The following is a 20,465-nucleotide window of genomic DNA, read 5'->3' as shown; positions in this document are numbered from 1 at the left end:
CCCACCTAGGGCCGGCCCCAGCCCCGCCCCCCTGGCGAGCCCTCCGCTCCGCCCCTCCCCTGCCGCGGGGTCTAGTCTCCAGCATCCGTTTCCTGCCCCAACTCGGCTCCTCGCTAGGGGCCCACTTGAGCGACTCTGCTGTCTCCTCGCTACGGGATCCTCCCTGGGTCTCCCTTGAAACCCGAGGCTTCTGCGGCTCCTGGATCTCTGTCCCCATCCGCAGACTTTGCCCCGGCGTCCACTGTGGGATCATCAAAGGACGTAGGTGTGGGCCTTCCTCCTCTCGCTTCCCCCCAGGCCCTTGACCCCACGCCCTCCACCCCCACCAAGCAGGCCAAACTTTTTTTTTTTTTTCTTAAAACATTTTTACTCCTTTCAACCCAGAAACATCACATCTAAGCGGAAGAGAAGGGAGGGGAAGAGACGAGGGCATGGGGTGGGGACTTCGATGTGCGCTTGCGGAGGCCGAGCCGGGAAACCCTCTCCCCGCCTTTTGGCGTCCCCTATCCCACCGCGGCGGGCGGGCGAGTGGGTGTTGAGGGGACGCCCTCAGGGGCACTTCCGCTCCACGCACTGCTTCCCTCCCTCCTCATATTCCTGCTTGGAGATCCACATCTGCTGGAAAGTGCCCTGGGGGCGGGAGACGACAGAGGCCTTCAGGGCGGCCCTGGAGAGAGGAGGGGACGCCCCTCCCCACATTCCACCAGCAGGCCCAGCCCTTGGGAAACCCTCCCCCTGCCCTGCGAGCCCCGCCTCTCCCGCCCATATCCCTTCCTCCTCCACCTCCCCAAGCCTCCCCGCCCTCCTTCATATTCAGAGGGTGAATACCCCTCCTCCTGTCGTTCAGTCAGAACATTGGTTCATTCATTCAACAAGTATTTATTGCGCACCTGTCTGCCCTGGGCCACGTGCTGTCTTCGAGGGGGGAGTGGAGCTTAGAGCCTCAGGCCAGCCAACCTGTCCCCCCAAAGCCCCCACCCCCCAACACCTCCTGCACCTTTCGCTCCATCAGGCCTTACAAACTTGTCAAGTCTCCTGCATTCCCAAGAACAATCTTTCCTCCACCCTCACCCTTCCTGCACCACCTAACTTCTGGTTGGAGTGGTCTTCACCACCCACGCTGAACCTTGCCCCTTGAGGGTCTCCTGCACTGGGCATCCCAGACTGTCCCTTCTCTTGGATGGTTGCTTCACCTCTGCCTGAAAGCTAGTGCCTGTGTCCCTGGTACTGACCCTGTTTTCTGGGCTCACAGAACCAAGCCCTCCAGAACCAGCTCCTCCACTCCTGGGACTTCTGCTCAAGCACTAAAACCCCACCCCTTCCCCCAGTCTCCAGTCTGCAATGCTCAGCGCTGAGTACTGGACCCAAATACTCAGCTGTCTTTCGGACACCTCTTTCTGAGTCTCTTGGGACCTCAAACTCAGCATGTCCAAGACTGAGTTCCCCTAGGCCTGGCCCAAACCTGCTTCTGTGGTCTCTCTCACCTTCTTCTTCTTTTTTTTTTTTTTGTTTTTTTTTTGATGTTTATTTATTTTTGAGAGAGAGACAGACAGAGCACGAGTGGGGAAGGGGCAGAGAGAGAGAGAGGGAGACACAGAATCTGAAGCAGGCTCCAGGCTCTGAGCTGTCAGCACAGAGCCCCACGTGCGGCTCAAACTCATGAGCTGTGAGATCATGACACTTAACCCACAGAGTCACCCAGGTGCCGCTGGTCTTCTCACCTTCTATACTAATGCTGTCTGGCACAGTGGCTATTGAGCACTGTGGATGTCGAAATGTGGCTAGTCTGAACTGACGTGCACTCTACAGTTGTAAAATACACAACAGATATTGAAGACTAAGTCCAGGAAAGAGAATGTAAAATATCTCACTTTGATATTGATCACCCATTAGAGACTCCTGGGTGGCTCAGTTGGTTAAGTGTCCAATTCTTGATTTTGGCTCAGGTCATGATCTCATAGTTTATGAGTTAGAGTCCCACGTCCGGCTCCAAGCTAACAGTGTGGAGTCTTCTTGGGATTCTCTTCCTCTCTCTCCCTCTTTCTCTGCCCTTCCTGCAGGTGCATGGCTCTCTCTCAAAATAAATAAATAAAATTTAAAAAATTATTGGTCACACCTTGAAATTATAATATTTTGGATATATTGGATTAAATAAAGTATATATATATATATATATTTTTTTTTTTTCTTTTAACTAGAGGTGCCTGGCTGACTCAGTTTTTTTTTTTTAATTTTTTTTTTTTAACGTTTATTTATTTTTGAGACAGAGAGAGACAGAGCATGAACGGGGGAGGGGCAGAGAGAGAGGGAGACACAGAATCGGAAGCAGGCTCCAGGCTCTGAGCCATCAGCCCAGAGCCCGACGCGGGGCTCGAACTTGCGGACCGCGAGATGGTGACCTGAGCTGAAGTCGGACACTTAACCGACTGAGCCACCCAGGCGCCCCCCCCCTTTTTTTTTTTTTTGGCTGACTCAGTTTTTAAGTAACCTCTGCACCCAACGTGGGACTCAAAATCACAACCCCAAGATCAAGAGTCGGATGTTTCTATGAATGAGCCAGCCAGGTGCCCCAAAGAAAGTATATTTTTTCATTCTTTTTTTTTTTTTTTTTTTTTAATTTGAGAGAAAGAAAATGTGCAAGCGGGGGAGAGGGGCAGAGGGAGAGAGAAAGAGACAGAGAGAGGGAGAATCTTAAGCAAGCTCAATGCTCAGCACAGAGCCCAACTTGGGGCTCGATCCCATGACCCCAGAATCATGACCTGAGGCTAAATCAAGAATCAGAAGCTCAACCAACTGAGCCACCCAGGCACCCCAAAGTATATTCTTTAAACTTAATCTCACCTGATTCTTCAGGCTCTTTTAAAATATGGCTATTTAGGGGCGCCTGGGTGGCTCAGTCGGTTAAGCGTCCGACTTCGGCTCAGGTCATGATCTCACGGTCCATGGGTTCGAGCCCCGCGTCGGGCTCTGTGCTGACGGCTCAGAGCCTGGAGCCTGTTTCAGATTCTGTGTCTCCTTCTCTCTGTGACCCTCCCCCGTTCATGCTCTGTCTCTCTCTGTCTCAAAAATAAATAAACGTTAAAAAAAATTAAAAAAATAAAATAAAATATGGCTATTTAGAAAATTTAAAGTTGTATATGTGGCTCGCATTACATTCCTGTTGACCACGGCTGCCAGGAGCTAGCGTCCTGAGCCTCATCCTGGACTCCTTCCCTCTTCCCTCTTGTATCCAAATGCTGTCCACATCTGTCAGTTGGACCTGTGATGAGCTGCCACTTCCACAGCCTGATACCCACTCCTCTGTCAAACCCCACTCCCAGCGGAGACCACAGCAGCCCTACTCAAGCCACTCTCCACTCTGCTGCCCTAGTGAGTGAGCTTCCTAAACTCGATATAACCGCGTCTGCCTATACCTTTTGGTCTCACCTGCCTCTCCCTATAGCCCCAGCACCCTCTCTCTCTTTGCCTCAGAAGTTCTTACTCAGTCTTCCATCTCAACTTCAACGCTCCTCTGAGTTCCTTCATGACCCTTGAACTAGATCTGGTCCTCCCTTGAAGGGACATCCCTGCACTTTGTGGTCTCTTCCTGTTTAATGGCCTCAGCCTCTGGACTCTGCCTTCTCATGGGGGCCGGGACTAAGCCAGGCACACAAGTAGGCATGGCTGACATGTTCCCGGCCCTCAGCTGACTTCACACTATCAGCCTCCTCTATTTCTGACCCTTGCTTCTGTCTCCTTGAGGGCTGCCCCTCTGAGGGATGTCCTTCTTGCTCTGTTGTGGCCCCGCTGTCCCCTCTATGTGGCTGATGCCCGTGAGATGAAGTTTGCATCTCCGGCTCCCTGCTCACCGTCTTGCCTGTGCCCAGCGACAGGTCCAGACAGGACCCTTTGCAGGGTCCCCTTGGGTCCAGCTCACACCCTGATCTCCTCATGCCTGACACAGTCTTCCCAAACATGCCTGTGACTGTCACGTTGCTTCCTCCCCCCAACCTCTGTGTCTCCCCTTTGCTAAGAACAGTGGGTGCCCCATCCACAGTCTCAACCCCAACCAGTCTCTCCAGCTCCTTTCCTTCTGTTCCCTGATTTGCCCCGATGGAGCATTCACTGGCTGCTCTTTCTCAAAAATATGTTTGTTGAATGAATGAATGAATGAGGAGGCAGGCAAGAGGATGGAGCTGTTCGGACCTGCCCCTTTCCCACAGTCAGTGCTAGGCCAAGCCCTGTCCCTCTCACCAGCGAGGCCAAGATGGAACCCCCGATCCAGGGGCTGAACTTGCGCTCCATGGTGCTGTTGCTGGCGATGAGCTTCAGTCGCATGCTCTGGGGAGAAAGAGAGGGGCAAGCAGGGGAGGGGGGGGGGAAGCAGACACCTGGGTTCTGGGAAGGGACAGGGCTGGAAGTGGGGAAGACTGGGAAGTCACAGGGGGAGTGTCTGCTCTGGTGGCCAGATGCCTGATGTTGGGGAAGGAGGAAGGACTAAGTCCTAAAGAGCTAAGCCACGACTGGAGTCCAGGGCCCTGGCCGCGGTGGGCTCTTACCGGTGGGGTCTTCTGGGAGAGCTCTCGATTGAGCCTGTCAGTGAAGCCCTGGAGCAGCGTGTTCCCGCCAGTGACAATGACACTGCCATACAAGCCCTGAGAGCAGAGAGGAGTGAACCTTCAGGGAAGGGCCCCTCCCCGTCTCCCCACTGCTCCTGGGCCCCTTTGCCCAGACACAGGCTTGGGCCTCACCGGGCGAATGTCGATGTCACACATGCCAATGCTGGTGGTCACCACGTGGCCCACACCTAGCATGGTGTTCCCCGACAGGCCCTGCCGAGAAAGGTGATCTAGGTTTCCAGCCTCTGCCCCCTCTCCCCAGACCCTGGCGATCCTTCCCAGCCTCCCCGACATGCCGGCATCCAGCGAATCCAATGAGCCCCCACCTCAACACCCTCCGCCCAGCCCAACCTTGACATTGGAGGGATCAAACAGGCCCTCAGGGATGCGGAGCCGCTCAGCGCCGTAGTCTGTGTTGTAGCCATTGGGCATTTCATAGTGCACTGTGGGCATTTGCGCAGCCACCCTGCCCAGGAAAGAGTGAGACCCTGCCTGGGGGTGCCCACAAAGGACCAGAGGTCCCCCGAGAGTCCCAGGCCTGTCCTCTTTCCCACCCTCCAGCAGGGAATGCCACTCACTGCTCATCGTAGGGAGAGTCTGAGACCTGCAGCACAGAGGCCTGGAAGTCCTGGATCACCTCCTGAGGACCCAGGGAGGTAGTGAGGGCCTGGTCTCCCTCCTCAGCACCCCCAAGTACCCCCACCTGCAGGGCCTCTCTGTCCCTTCCCCTCTTCTCATGGTAGGGGACGAGGAGCTGGGGAGGGGCAGGGGCTATTTCGGGGGACGCTGTCCTCACATTGCACATGTAGTTATGCCAGGACTTGGAAACCTGGGGTAGCTTCTCCTTCTTCTTCCAGTTTGGAGGGGCGCCTTCCCGTACGGGTTCCTGTGGGGCACAAAGCCTGTGAGCGCCCTTCCCCACCCCACACCTGCCCAGCCCACCTGGACCACACCTGTGCTCCTACATCAAACAGGCACTGGGTTCTTTGCTCTGTTGTCCACAAAAGGCAGCGGAAGAGAGAGAATAGGGAGAGCCTGTTCCCGTGTCTGTCACTCATGCAGCAGTGCAGCTATCTGAAAGGCCCAGTCAGAGGAAGCTAAGGGCATGGGGAATATAGTAAGAGATCAGACAGAACCTTAAGGGGCTTTTTCCTGAGCCGTGTTCCATGTGGGGGTCCAGGATGGACCCTTGCATGCAGTGTCTCACTTAACACGGCAGCCTTGCATGGTGTTATTCCACTTTGCAGGGGAAGAAACTGAGGTTCAGGAAGCTTCAATCTCATGCTGTGGGGTCACACAGCTTTTACATGGCAAAGGCACACCTTGAACCTGGGTCTACCACACTGACCCTCCTACATCCTGCTCCCAGCTGGCTGTATGGCCTTCAGCATGCCTGGACCTCTGATGCTTCGATTGTAAGTTGGGTCCTCTGGGGGCCCTGCTACACCCTTTTCTGGTATCTGGTGGGTCAGTGGGTCAACAGTCATAGGGTGAGTGCCCAGGACTCCCCAGAGACCCCACCTTGGCTGCAATCATGTAGGGTGGGATGATGTCAATGGCCATTTCCTGGAAGAGCTCCCGGCACTGCATGGAGATGAAGTCTCCTGCCAGAGGTGACTTGACAATGCCTGGAAAGGGAGGGGACGTTAGGGCCTTGTCCCCCAAGACACCCCCGAGCCCTACCGAGGCCTCACCTTGCTGTAGGACATAGCCGTCATGCACTGGGATGGCCGTGGTGTGGGTGGCCCCACTGTCCAGCACCAGGCCCGTGGAACGTCCATTTGCAAAGCTGGCATGGGATGGGTAAGTCAAAGACATGGTGGCAGTGAGGGGGCTGGGACTCAGGTCTGGCCTGGTCACCCTCTGCTGTCCTGGTCCAGCCCATTCACAATCTGCAAATCTCTCATTCTGGTTTATGACCCATGACTAGAGGAAAGCTCCTGAGACCCCTGTCACTTCTTCCCTCTCTGAATCACAACTTCTTCCTCTTTTTCTTCCTTCTGAGCTCCCAGTCTCTCTGGAGTCTTGGTTCAGTGTTCTATTGGCTCCTTGAAATGGGGGACCATATTGTCCCAATGCCTAGCTCAGGAGTTAATGCAAGGTAGATCCTTAAAAAAAAAAAAAAAAAAAAAAAAAAAAAAAAAAAAAAAAAAAAAAAAAGAAAATGCTTGATTGGCTATTTGGGGAGGAAACTCCTCAGTGTTATATCCCTCCCTGTTCTCTCCAGTCCCAGCCCCTGCTGTCTACTTGGCCCAACTCTGTCTGTCTGTCTGTCTGTCTCTGTTCAGCTTGATCCAAGGAATAGGAAAGAGCCACTGATCTGGCCGCCCCAGGGTCAGAAGGCCCACAGAAGGCCCTCTGCACTAATGGGGCACAGAGTGGGTGTCTGCCATCCAGGACACTAATCTGCACAGAATCAGGTCCAGCCTCCAGTTTAGCACACCATGAACCCCACCCTGGCCCTCCACCCAGGCAGAGCAGCTCAGCCCAGAGGATACGCGGTGAGCACAGCCGTCTTGCATAAGAAGAAGGCAGGAATGTTGTACTGCTCGAACATCAGCTCTGTCAGCTTCTCCCGCTTGGCCCGTGTATTCCACTGGGGAGAAAGTACAGGAGGGGAGGATTCAAAAAGGGGGAGGCACAGACCCATGTACAACACACACATGCGTGCGTGCGCACACACACACACGCACACACACACACAAAACTTGGACTGGGGAGAGTTCAGGCCTCTTGATCCACATAGACCTTTAGAATGTGAGAACTATGGAGAATTTTAAAGATCACACTCCAAATTCAGCTGAAGAAGATAAAACTCAGAGAGGGAGAATAACTTCCCCAAGATCACACAGAAAGCTCTGGGTAGAGCTTGGTAGAGTCATAGTCTCTTGACTTCTGGCCCAGTGTTCTTTATTTTATTTTTTATTTTTAATTAATTAATTTAATTTACTTTTTATTATTTTATTTATTATTTTTTTAATGTTTATTTTTGAGACAGAGAGAGACAGAGCATGAATGGGGGAGGGTCAGAGAGAGGGAGGGAGACACAGAATCTGAAGCAGGCTCCAGGCTCTGAGCCTCAGCACAGAGCCCGACGCGGGGCTCGAACCCACAGACCGTGAGATCATGACCTGAGCCGAAGTCGGACACTCAACCGACTGAGCCACCCAGGCGCCCCTAATTATTTTTTTTTAAGTAGGCTTCACACTCATGACCCTGAGATCAAGACCTGAGCTGAGATCAAGAGTTGGACGCTTAACCAACTGAGCCACCCAGGCACCCCTCAGTGTTCTTTATTGTACGATATATACTTCAGGCTCCTTTCAGCCTCCAATTTATACCTCTTTCCCATTTTAATCATCTCAGAGGGAAGAAAGCTGGGAAGAGGATTTCTGGGTAAAAATTGTGGATTGAATACAAACATCTAATTTTATTCTCTTCCAAGATCCCAGCAAAAGTATAATAAAGGGGCAATTTAAAAAGACATAAACCCATGTCACCTGGCTGGCTCAGTCACTAGAGCATGCAACTCTTAATCTTGGAGTCACGAGTTCAAGCCCCACATTAGGCTTGAGAATTTGGGCTTGAGATTTCTTGAGGAAAAAAAAAAAAGGCATAAACCCACAAAAGCCAACCAGTACGTGAGAAGATGCTCAACATTGTTGGCCATTAGCGAAATGCAGATCAAAAGCACAATGAGATGCCATTTCATACCCACTAGTGTGTTGATAATAATCAAGGGGAAAATAAAGGTATAGAGAAACTGAAACCCTTGTACATTGCTGGGGGGAAAGTAAAACGGTTCAGCCACTGTGGGGAACAATGAGTAGTTTCTCAAAAAGTTAAACATAGGATTACCATATGACCCAGCAATTCCACTCTTAGTTATATATCCAAAGACTTGAAAACAGGTACCAAATAAATCCATACATACAACTGTTCATAGCAGTACTACCCACAATAGCCACAGATGGAAAGTCCCCAAAAGTCCATGAAGGGAGAAATTGGAAAAACAAATTGTGGTATATCCATACAATGGAAAACTACTCGGTCATAATACAGAATAAAGTACTGACATATGCCATGACATGGATGAATCTTGAAAATATTATGCTAAGTGAAAGAATACAGACCCAAGAAGTCACATGTTGTATGATTCCACTTATGAGAAAGATCCAGAATAGATCTATTCATAGAGACAGAAAGCAGATTGATGGTTACCAAGGGCAGGGAGAGTAGGAAGAAACTGGTTAATGAAAATGGATTTTCTTGGGGGGTGATGAAAATGTTTGGGAACTAGATAAAGATGATGACTGCACAACATTGTGAATGTATTAAATGCCACCAAATTGATAACATTAAAAAGTTAATTTTATGTTATGTGAATTTTAGTTCAAAAAAGAGAGACAGGAAGAATCTTGGGACAGACACCCTCAAGAGTTGGGAGTAACAAAGAAGGAGAAAACAACAAATTTTTGAAGAGCGGAAGCCAGATAGTTGAGTGGTAACTGACCTAACAGATTCAAGAACACTGACTCCTAAGCAGGTAATGGAAAAAGCCAAGAACAGCCTGTGTCAAATTGCGGACTTCTCACAGGGTTCAAGAATTTGTAGTTTCAGGCATCTCTGGCAGTTAAGGTTAAGGGAAAGCTTAAAAAAAAAAAAAAAAAAAAAAAAGAGTGTTTAAAGCCATTCAAGTAATAGCTCCCTAAACTCTCTCCCCAGTTCCATCCATGTCACTGAGCTATTTATTACCCATCCTAGCCTCAGCAGAAGACTGGAAGTTTATTCTCTAGACAGAATAACACTGAGGGGCTCTGGACTGGTGGGACACGACACAGTTGGGAGTGAAGACACTAAAAACAGGAGAATTAAGTGATTCCATGCATATTAAATGCTGAGAACCTCAGCCCTATTCCCTCACTCCCAGAAAGGGGGTGACCAGGCCTGTCTGTAGGGTACAAGCTTTCTCCATGGGTTACATCAGAAATCTATAGATGCCAATTATCAGAGGCTGCCTAATAAACACCCCAGGCAAATCATCCTATAGCAACATCCTCTATCACCACAGCCAATGAGTCCCCCCACTTCACATGGCTTCCAATCAGTGTTTTAGTCCACCACTTGTAAACATAAGCAGACAACCAAGGATTGGCAGAAATCTAAGAAAAGCCTCTAAAATGAGACAGAGATCCCCCAGAAAGAGGGTAGAGAGGGAGTGGCTGGGTGGCTCAGTCAGCTGAGTGTTTGACTCTTGGTTTCGGCTTAGGTCATGATCTCACGGTTTGTGGGTTGGAAGCCCCTCATTGGGCTCTGTGCTGACAGTGCAGAGCCTGCTTGGGTGTCTCTGTCTCCCTCTCTATTTTCCCCTCCCTTGCTCTTTCCCACATGCTCATGCACTATCTTTCTCTCAGAAATAAATAAATAAATGGCAGAGGAAAAAAAAGCAATTTGGAAGAACAGAGATTATGTAGGGAAATGAAAATTTCCAAAAACAGAAACAAAACTAATGATATCCTGAGTGAGCTAACATCATATTTCACCCATGAAGAAAGAATTGCATGTTCTAAAAAGTAACATTTGTAGAACCAAAAAACTCTTGAAAAGTAAAACTACAGAAGCAGAAATGAAAAACTCAATAGAAGAATTGAAAAATAAAGTTGAGGGAATATCTTGGAAATTATAGGAAGAGGGACGCCTGGGTGGCTTAGTTGGTTAAGCAACTGACTGGCTCAGGTCATGATTTTGTGGTTTGTGGGTTCGAGTCTCGAATCACGCTCTGTGCTGACAGCTCAGAGCCTGGAGTCTGCTTCAGATTATGTGTCTCCCTCTCTCTCTGCCCCTCCTCCACTTGCACTCTGTCTCTCTGTGTCTCAAAAATAAATTTAAAAAAAAGTTAAAAGAAATTAGAGGAAAATATGAAAGGAAGGAAAATATAAGAAAAAAGATAAGAAAATTAGAGGATGAATTCAGGAGTTGTAAAATCCAAATAATACTTTCCTAAAGAAAAAACAGAGAATATTAAGAGAAATCAATCATCAAATAAGGAACTAAAATTACTTAAATAATTACTGAATTATTTTTTCACTGAATCGAAAGACATAGATTTTCAGATTGAAGGGACATAATGAGTATCTAGAACAATGGATGAAAACAAACCAATATAATATTGAGAAATTATAGAACACTAAGGACAAAGTGAAAATTCTATAGGCTTTCACAAAGGAAAGCATTACATCAAAAGGTCAGGAATTAGACATCTCTGCCTTCTTTATTGTTATTTTTCCTTTTATTTATGGGTGTTTATTTATTTATTTATTTATTTTTTTGAGAGAGAGACAGAGTGCAAGTGAGGGAAGGGCAGAGAGAGTGGGAGACACAGAATTCGAGGCAGGCTCCAGGTTCGGAGCTGTCAGTACAGAGCCTGATGAGGGGCTTAAACCCATTAACCATGACATCATGACCTGAGCCAAAGTCGGACAGTTAACCTACTGAATCATGCAGACACCTCACCTCTGCCTTGTTGATGGCAACAATAGATGCTGGAAGACAATGCAGAAGGACCTTCAAGATTCTGAAGAAAAATGATTTCCAATTTGGAATGTTATACCTAGCTAAGCTATCAATCCAAGGTCAGACATGCAAGGTCTTAACATTTTTACTTCTCATGACCTTTCTAAGGCAGTTACTGGAGGATATGCTCCATGAAAATAAGGGAATAAATCAAGAAAAGGAGTGATGAGATACAAGAAACAGGACTTCTAACACAGGAGAGAGGTGAAGGGATGCCCTAAGATGATGGTGAAGGGAGATGTCAGGATGATATCTATGTTCTCTGTGTAGAAGGCAACAAGTCCAAAGTGGAGCAAATCACTGGGATTTTGGAGAGATTTCTTCAAGAAGATGAAATTGATAGAATATCTAAAGGAATTAATGTTTTGAGAAAGGATGTAGGTAACATAAGCTGATGAGTAATAAGCAGATGAATAATTTAGGGTCATATTATTAAGCAAATAGAAAACTAAGTCAAATAAAAACCAGCACAATTTTTAGCTTTAGGGAAAACAGAAAGCTGTGCAAGGAAAAGTGACCATAGTTTATTGCCCAGGCCAGACCTTATTAGCATACATAAACATAAGAGTGTAAATACTGAATAATGATTTTTAAAAATCTAAAATACAACTGTATTTGTATTAAAGTGTGTGGTGTGGGCTGGAAGAGGAAAGTGAGCTCAATGTTTTTTTTCTATGGTGGGAAATCAATGCCTAAAACTAAAAAAATCCACGAGCAGCCTTTTGAGTGTGATATTTGCAGATATGGAAGAACCTGACCCCCCCCCTCCCAAAAATAGCTAAAAGAAAAGCCTCTGGAAAAGGGGAATGGAAGGAAGATGATATGAAGGCAGTTTTTTTCCTTAACATGTTTTACAAAGGAAATTGACAATGTGCATATATAACATTGACAAAAAAAAATTTAAGTTAAAAAGTCAAACAAGGACTTTGGTGAAGAAAACAGCAGGGATGGACTGAATGGGCAAAAGATAGGAGTGGATAGAATAGGAAGGTGGAAAGGAGACTAAACCAGGGAGGAAAGAAAGTGTTTTTGAAGATGGTGATGGTGGAGTTGGAAGCAAAGTCTGAAAAGTTAAGTGGAGTGATTGATGGCAGAGGCTTTGGGAGGGGTGGGAGAGACAAATGGCAGAAAGAATGCAGGGAGTCCCTAGGGCTGGACTAGGGGCTGGATGAGGCACTTACCGGGGCCTCGGACATGAGCACTGGGTGCAGGTTTGGCTCAGACTTGACGTGTTTACTGTAGGTGTGATCCAGGATGGCACGGAAGCACTCCCAGTCCTCAACTGGGGCCAGGAGACCAGCGGGGAGAGATGAGAGTGGGCCGGTAGGGGTCCAGGGACAGGAAGCAAAGGAAGGAGGGAGGCCAAGTCCAGAGGAGGAGATGTGAGATCAGTTTCAGCAGAAATCCCCCCTTCCTAGGAATCTGTCGGGCCCCTGGGCTGGGAACCAGGCAGCTGTGGGCAACTGCAAGGTAGACTCTGTGGGTGTGGGGTGATGTGCCCCCGGTTGTAGTGTGTGGGCTTCGGGTCTGTGTCGGGAGATGGTGGGTAGGGGCTCCTTACTCATGCCATTCTTGAGGGGCGACATGACCTCAGCTCCATCCCGAGGCACATGCAGGGCGTTGGTGTCGATGTGGAAGATCTTCCCTTTCTTCTCTTTCTCCCCCTCCAACTCCAGCCCGCCCCCCTCCTCCGCGGCCAGCAGCCCCACCGTGGTGGGGAAGTCAGCCTGGAGGGGGGCATGGGCAGGAAGAGGGATCAACCTCTTGCCCCTGTCCAGGCCCATGGCAAGGCCCTCAGCCCACCCCTGGGTTTACTCCCACATTCCCGCTCTGCAGAGCTTCTCTCTGTGTTGTGAGAACCCTGGGTCACTGGGAAGCCTGGAGGGGAGTCCGGAGTCTCTCGGACTTGGGGATGGGGCTGGAAGGCTCACCTTGGGGCAGTCCTCCCCAGCGTACCCAGCGCGGACTGAGAAGGAGCCAATGTCAAAGACCAGCGCCCCCACCTCATCTGTGCGGGGAGACAGGTGTGTGAGGGGACCTCTCCCAAACTCTCTCCCCCTGGATAGCTCCGAGAGGAGGTCAGGGCAGAGCCACAGTCTCGCCACCTTCAACGCCGGCCGGGGTAGGTGGGAGCTCGGCCTGGAGTCCGGATCCTGGGAGTGGGGATCAAGCCTCCAGAATCCCTTCTTGCCCGGTGGCCTTATTCAGGCCACTCTCCTCGCCGGGAAAGAAGGGGCCAGGGGGGCCGGGAGGAGGTGAGTTGAATGATGGAGAGAGTGAGCCCAGTGCGCGCGAGCGACCGACCTGGGAGGACCAAAGGTAGGAGTGGCGCAGGACCCAAACCCAGGGTGGACCCATTCGAGCGCCGAGGTGACAGGCCCTGGGGTGCCCAGAGCTCAGGTCGCGCGGGTGAGGGGTGCAGGGCTGCCGGCGAGGCCGCGACAGGCTAGGGAGCCTGAAGCCCGAGGCTAGCTCACCTCCGCCGTAGACGCCCCCGCTCATAATGCCCTCTCAGCGCGGCTCACGGCCCGTGGGCGGCGGCGGGATCAGCACCGAGGCGGCCGGACAGCTCCCGGGATCCCGGGCGGGGCGGGGCGCGCAGTGGCCAATCAGGAGGTCGGATCCCCCGCCCCCAATGGCGCCGCAGATTGGCTGCGAGGCAAGACAATAACCCGACCGGGGGCCGCTGCTTTAAAGGGGCAGACACCAAAACTTCAAGATTGTGGGGAGGATAGCAAAGACTTTGAGACTGACCCTAAGGGATAACCAGGTAGAGAGCTGGCTGGCGTACAAAAGAGATGGAAATCTTGTCCATCTGGAGATCAGGACGCCGCAGGATGACTGATGGGGCCCCTGCTTCCTTACTGTTTTAAATGGGGTCGAGGAGAGGGCTCCGTAGTCCTGGAGTCTTCCATTCTCAGGCTCCTGAGCAAGGTTCCGTCATACCCAAGTCTGAATGAAATCGCCCGGTGAAGGAGGGAAAGGAAGAAGGGAAGAAGGAAAGAGAGAGGTACAGGAGGGGGTGTGTCTCCATATTCTCCCTGTTTCTTTCCACCCTCGTCTTTCTAATGGCCCCTCTTTTCCTCTCCCGTCCCTGGCGCCTGGGCCCTATACATACACACGTGTACCGTGTTCACCCATTGGTGCTGAGCTAACCCATCTTTAGCTTCCTTTCCCCATCTATCTCTCCTCTCCCCAGCTGTTCTCCTGGCCTGACACCACCTCCACAACAGTTTTAATAGCAAAGGTCAGGGAGCTACTTCTACAGACTCGCTTAGCTGAGAGACTCTTATGTGATGTGTGCCTGGTATGTATGTGCTTACACGTGTGGGGATATGTGTGCATGTGCATATGCATGTGTGTGTGTGTATACATACGTGCATGTGAATATGTGTGTGCTGAGGGCACTTCCACCTCCTTTCTGGGGTGGGGGGAGAGCATGGAGACCATGGATGGCACAGGAAGAGGGTACTGTGTGACAGCCAAAGCCCCTGAAGTTTCTCTGCTCACCAGATGCCCACTCTGGAAGAGATTCCACCTGTCTCCAGCCAAAGGACAGATAGTTTAAGATGGCTCATTGATTACCTACTGACAACAGTGGCCCTTCACATGCCCAAGGTTGGTTGGGAGTCCAGGCCTAGCTCTTCAGTCTGGAGGCATTCAGGCTTAAGTGCAAGAGGTGAGCTGTAGGGGAGAGAGCTGACTCAGTGCTGGGAAATTGAAATATTCCCGAGTGAGTTAGTCATTGGCCTCCATAAATTGAGACCTGGATGAATTGGATGAGTGCCCTCGACCTCTTGGCACCTGCATTCTTCATCTTACAAAATTATTATTATTATCGTTATTGTTATCATTGCTGAGGTGAGGATTACAGGGACGCTGGAGTGGAAAGTGATTCTGTTCGTGACCTGCACCTCTCCTTTTGTTGACATTTGATGATGTTGCCTCACTTCCCCTGTAAATTCACCTTGTCAGTTCCCATCAGCCCTCCCCTACCTCCATTAGGATCTCAGATTCAGAGACTGCCCCAAGTCAGGAGAAACCTTACTGATCCTGGATCCAGCCCCTGGATTTTACAAAGGTTTCTGCAGATTGAGGCAAAGCCCTGTCTTGGGTCACAAAGCCCACTGGGGCAGAGCCAGGACTAGAACTTACACCTCTTATCAGCCAGTTGAGAGATGACCTTATTTCATAACACTTTTGTGTCCTGGTCCAAGCTTCACTGTCCCCATCTATAGTACTGCTGGTGGTAAGGACTCAATCTGATGCCAGAACCAAGTGCTTGGCTAAAAGCTAGGCACACAGGACTAGTCAGTAAACGCTGGTCCTAAGAATGCTCTTGGGGAGTTTTTGAAGCTTAGGAAAGCTTATTATTCATAAGTTGGAAATCTGTAGTATTGTAATAAGAAGTGAATGTTCCTCTCACAGTTGGTGGAAAAACTATAGCTGGCTGACTACACAACTGGACTTGATTTACCTCCTAGTCAACCGTGGCCGATTTTCATTTGTCATTCCATTGTATTATGATTGTATCCTATTATGTCAGTGGTTAAGGTAAAATATTATTACTCTATTTCACTGTCCATTCATTGATTCAACAAACATCTTTGTGCGAAGCATGGGAATAGTGAAATGCATAAGATATATCCCTGCTCTAGAGAAGTTTTGGTGTAGTGGGGAGCTCGGACATGCATGTAAGTGGGGTGGAATGGGGGCCCAGAGGAGGGAGGAGCTGCCTGTCTCTGAGAGTCCAGAGAGGCTCCTAGAAGTGAAGTTTGAGTTGAATTGTGAAGGACTAATAGGGTTCACTGGTGAACAAGGTGGGAAAGGTCTTCCACACAAAGACTGGCATGTCCAAAGTTCTAGAGACACGAACATTTGTGGCCTGTATGGAGTTAGGAGCTCAGTCTTGAAGGAGGGTTGCATATGAGCTGGTGGCAGAAACCAGAGTTAGGGGGAAATAAGACTGGAAAAGTAGTCAAACACCAATTTGTTCATGCCTAAACTCTATTTTTATTTAGCAAACACAAAACATCTGTTTTTAAGTGTTTTAAAACAACTGTTATAAGCACTTTATAAATGTCAAGTAGTTTAGTTCTCATCATGATCTGATTATTATCCCCATTTTGTAGGGGAAACAGGCATGGAGAGATTAAGCGACTTGCCCAAGGTCACTCAGCTGGTAAATGACAGAGCTGAGATTGGAACTATGACATGTGAAAAGTATTGATCCTGGGGAAAATGTTGCTATGCTTCTATTAATTTCAAGGATGTTCTCAAGGTGCCTTGCAGACACCAGGAATAAAATGGCTCATATAACTTGACGTGACTCTCCTAAGGTTTCATATCTATCCTGGAAGATGGAGGGTTAAATAATTAATTCAACAAAGTCATCGGGAGGTTCGCACACTCCAGGCCCACAGTCAGGTTGGCCAAACCTGAACACCCGGTAATGATGTCAAAAGTAGTAGGTCCAGGACCCTCAGACCCCACACCTTGGACATGGTTTGGCATCTTGTGAGGGTCTGTTCCTTGCTTTGGTGGGCTTCCCCCCCCCCCCGCCCCAGTCCTCTGCCAGATAAATCAAGTGTCTTGGCTTCACAGGGAGCCCCTGCCTAGTGCAGGTGGCAAGGGCCCAGAAATAAACAGTCCAGTAAAGGCTGCAATAGGGACGGAGCCAGCACTGCGGTGGGGCACAGACAACAGTGTGGTCAGGGAGGCAATATTCAAAAGAAGCTTGAGAAAATAAACTGGATTTCCCCAGCTGAAAAGGAAATAGAACTGGAGTTGGGGTGGAAGGCATTCTGAGAGGGGACAAGACCCAGCCCTGTGTGTTATGCAAAGAAGTTTGGGTCTTCTCCTGGAACCAATAGGGAACTCATGCATGGTTTTGAACAGCAAAGTTATATGATCTAATTTGCATTTTAGAAAGATATGTCTGGCAGCTATTTGGTAGACGAATAGAGAGGAACCGTCCTAGAGGACAGGATATAGGCAAAAACCAGGGTAATAGCATTTGGCATACAGTAGAAGGGATGGATTTCAGCAATATACAAAAGGTAGCATTGACAAGATTTAGCCACCAGTGACATAGATTGCTAGCCTTATATCAACAGCCATCTCCCTTTTTTCTTTATTAATACCGTTTTAGCTGTGTGTATGACGAAAGACCACCTTCCTTGTAACTGGCCAACCTCTGAGCAGAAGTTAGTGCTTCTGCTTGGCAGGAAAGAACTTGTGCTTTCCACCCTACCCCCCTTCCCAATGGACGAAATTCAGGTATGATTGTGGAAGCTGCTTGGGGCACAATAGACACGGAGACGGAAGCTAGGGGTTCAGCATGGCAGAGATGTCCCCACAGTCCTGGAGGATCTATTTTAAAGTGGTCTCTTCAGCCACTGAATTTTTGGGATTCTTTGTTATAGCAGCTTGGCCTATACAGTAACTTGACCACCTTTGGATATGGGGAATGAGGGAGCGAGAAGCTCCTGAGGGGATAGTGACGCTGTTGACTAGGCCAGGAGATTCAGAGAAAGGGCAGGGTTGGGCAGGGTGGGGTGGGGTAGAAGAGGATTAATTTAGTTTTGAATGTGTTGAATGTGACATGTTTGTGATCAGAGGTGTGTAGGAAATGTTTTAACAATCAGCCCTTCAGGCAAAGGCAGCTCTGATCTGAAGCAACTCCCAATGTCCATGGTGTAACTACTCCCACCATGACAATTAAAAGTTACTGCTATCGACCTGACTTCACTAAAGAAGGAGTTGGGAAGAGAGGTGCACTCTGGGCTCTTGTGAGCTGGCCTGAACTGGCACAAGCTGACTCCAGCACACCACTGTCTGGGAACAAACAGATGATGATATTCAGGCTGCAGTTGGACATACACCAAGTCTACATCTGGGGAGAGATATCTGGGCTGGAGATGGAGCTTTGTGAGCAATTAGGGGACAGTTAAAGTCACAGTAATAGAGGGAGTCACCAGTGAGAAAAGGAGGCTGAAGTTGGGATCCTGTAGAAACTCTGTTTACGGATGCCCTGCGGAGGAGGACGAGAGGACCAAGGAGAAGCCTGAGAAAGAAGAGTTAGAGGAAGGAGGAAGTGTCCCATGACTCGTGAGAGTCAGGGTCTCCACATGTCCTCTAGGGCTTCTGCTTTCTCAGAGAAGTTGGTCGTCCACTGGCTACCTGTGTATCCTTCTCCTCCCCCAAACCCCATCCTTCCCATTATCATCTAAAGAAGCTCCTACCAAAACCCAAATACCTTTATTTCAAATTCTCCTCTCACCACTGCCCCACCCTTCTACACCCCCTCCAGGACAAGATTCTCAGAGCTTTGGCCACTTTGACTGTCTCCACTGCCTCATTTCTCACCCTCAACCTATTGCAAGAAAAGCATTCATTGCAAGGGCTCCTGACAAAGTCACCCATGGCCTGCCTGTTTCTCAATGTCACGCACACTTCCCAGTGCAGGCTTGCCTCATCTCTCTGCAGCATTCAAAACAGTTTTACCATTCCCTTTTTGGAACATTCTTTTCTTTTGGGTTCCAGAACTCCACATTCTCCTGATTTTCCTGTTAGCTCTCTGGCTTCTTCTTTGGCAGCTTCCTCTCCTCTGCCTGACCTCTAATGTTGGAGTTCCTCAGGGCTTGGTCTTAGGCCATCTTGTCTTTTCCCTGAACCTCTTTATGACTTCATCTGCTCTAAAACGCCACTCATTCTTAAGGCTCTATTCCAACTCATACTCTTCTGCGGAGCCCCAGACCTGCGTTGACAACCACCCTCTGAGTATTCTTCTGAGCACCTCTCCTAGGCATTGCAAACCTAACATGTCTCAACTTAAAATTTTTGATCCCCACCCTCCCCCCGCCAGTGTTCTGCTCTTAGTCAATGCACTTCCAAGCCACCAGCACTGATCGTCATTCCAACGATCATCTACCACTGCCTCCTCTGTAGATTATAACCTCCCTGCAGGCAGAGGAGGGTTCACAGTTCATGGTCATATCCTCAGTGCCCAGGACGGTGCCTGATGCATCATTGGGACTTAGGTGAATATTTGCTGAACGAGTTCAAACAAAGAAGCGTATTAGCATGGAAAGCAAAGCAAGAGGAAGCACTGTCAGATGCACTACAGAGATTAATAAAATTGGGTTCTAGTCCTAGGCGGCCAGTTTTTTCTTCCTTCCTTCCTTCCTTCCTTCCTTCCTTCCTTCCTTTTCTTTTCTTTCTTAATGTTTTATTTATTTTGGAGAGAGCACAGTGGGGGAGGGGCAGAGAAAGAGAGAGAGAGGATCTGAAGTGGGCTCTGTGCTGACAGCAGTGAGTCTGATGTGGCGCTTGAACTCATGAACCATGAGATCATGACCTGAGCCGAACTAACCAACTTAGCCACCAAGGTGCCTCTGGGCTACCAGTTTTTTAAGTGACTTTGGGGAAGTCACTTTGTCCATCTGTAGACTGAGAGGAAACTGAAGGAAATTATCTGTAAGGTCCCTTCCATATGCTAATGCCTAATTGACATCTATCATCTACTGCTAATATATCCTTGAATTGGTGAGGGCACATACATGGGATTTGTGCATAAGACTGACTTTGTTTTCTTATTTTCCTAAAAATAGTGTGCTGTGAAAACTTTTTGTAATGCCTATAAGAAGTGTCTGTTTTGATACTTTCACTTTTCAATTGGATGAGGACTCAATGAAGGCTCTTCGGTGACTTGAACCTTCCAAAGCATGTCCACAATCCGTCAGACTCTCATAACAATCCAACGTGACTTGCAGGGCAGACAGGAAGGCAACACTTTCATTCTCATTCCTTTGCAGGGAGGGTCCACTGGAGGGTTACTCAAGAGGTTAGTATTGGTATCCCTGCACGTTAAGTCGCTAAAGCCACCCTGGTTCATATCTCAACTCTGCAGCCCTAGGAATCTGTTTCCACTACTATAAAATGGGGACAATGCCAGTACTTAAATTCACAGCACTGTCGTGAGGACTAAATAAGTATGGACCTCAAAAAATAGGAGTTGTTATTACAGTGCCATGCGGCCCGGCAGAGTTCTACAAAAGCCCAGGGGGCAACGCTGGGGAACTTCCTGGGCATGGATGGCTCTTCTCATCATTCTCAGGTTCAGGGTCCCGCACCATTCCTCGGGGACTTTCAGAAGCGTCCCTCTACAGCCTCAAGACCGACTGCTCCGTCCCGCGCGGGTAGGGATCTCTCGAGCTCTGTCCTGGACCTTGGAGGGGCGTGGTCTCACTGGAGCAGGGGCGTGCCGAACTCAGAACTGGGGCGTCAAGCTCC

General features: G+C 49.2%; 1 protein-coding gene and 1 long non-coding RNA gene across 4 annotated transcripts; one reads left to right on the top strand and one right to left on the bottom strand.

Moving 5' to 3' along the window:
• Position 1: 1 nt before the first annotated feature.
• LOC128774755 (uncharacterized) lies at positions 2 to 20,383 on the top strand. 2 transcript variants are annotated; one of them, XR_008419219.1, is made up of 3 exons: positions 2 to 261; positions 5,846 to 6,013; positions 20,290 to 20,383. It is a non-coding gene; the product is annotated as an uncharacterized LOC128774755 (long non-coding RNA). The 2 variants fall into 2 exon arrangements; XR_008419218.1 differs by lacking the exon at positions 20,290 to 20,383 and adding an exon at positions 8,991 to 10,022 and having other exon boundaries at positions 5 to 261.
• ACTL6B (actin like 6B) lies at positions 338 to 13,778 on the bottom strand. Of its 2 annotated transcripts, XM_019422776.2 has the most exons (14): positions 13,649 to 13,778; positions 13,103 to 13,179; positions 12,733 to 12,898; positions 12,353 to 12,453; positions 7,097 to 7,194; positions 6,293 to 6,387; positions 6,120 to 6,226; positions 5,395 to 5,484; positions 5,177 to 5,238; positions 4,950 to 5,064; positions 4,731 to 4,811; positions 4,539 to 4,634; positions 4,234 to 4,320; positions 338 to 630 (listed from the first exon to the last, which is right to left on the bottom strand). In XM_019422776.2, exons 1-14 carry the CDS (start codon positions 13,671 to 13,673, stop codon positions 550 to 552), a joined length of 1,281 nt encoding a protein of 426 aa, XP_019278321.1. In that variant the 5' UTR covers positions 13,674 to 13,778; the 3' UTR covers positions 338 to 549. The 2 variants fall into 2 exon arrangements, with proteins under 2 accessions (XP_019278321.1, XP_019278322.1); XM_019422777.2 differs by lacking the exon at positions 13,103 to 13,179 and having other exon boundaries at positions 340 to 630; positions 13,649 to 13,764.
• Positions 20,384 to 20,465: the final 82 nt, after the last annotated feature.

This window comes from Panthera pardus, unplaced genomic scaffold (assembly GCF_024362965.1).
Source record: "Panthera pardus isolate Hobbes unplaced genomic scaffold, ASM2436296v1 HiC_scaffold_4, whole genome shotgun sequence".
NCBI lineage: Eukaryota > Metazoa > Chordata > Mammalia > Carnivora > Felidae > Panthera > Panthera pardus.
Note: the sequence above shows the minus strand (reverse complement) of the source record. Positions and strands in the feature narration are given on the sequence as shown.

What these genes read in the sequence shown, in the direction of transcription:
- ACTL6B (XM_019422776.2), bottom strand. Translation starts at nt 13,673, where the DNA reads ATGAGCGGGGGCGTCTACGGCGGAG. An exon ending in GTGACATCGACATTCGCCCG is followed by an intron (nt 4,635 to 4,730) that starts GTGAGGCCCAAG and finishes CTCTGCTCTCAG; the next exon opens with GGCTTGTATGGCAGTGTCAT. An exon ending in TCTCCCAGAAGACCCCACCG is followed by an intron (nt 4,321 to 4,538) that starts GTAAGAGCCCAC and finishes CTTTCTCCCCAG; the next exon opens with AGCATGCGACTGAAGCTCAT.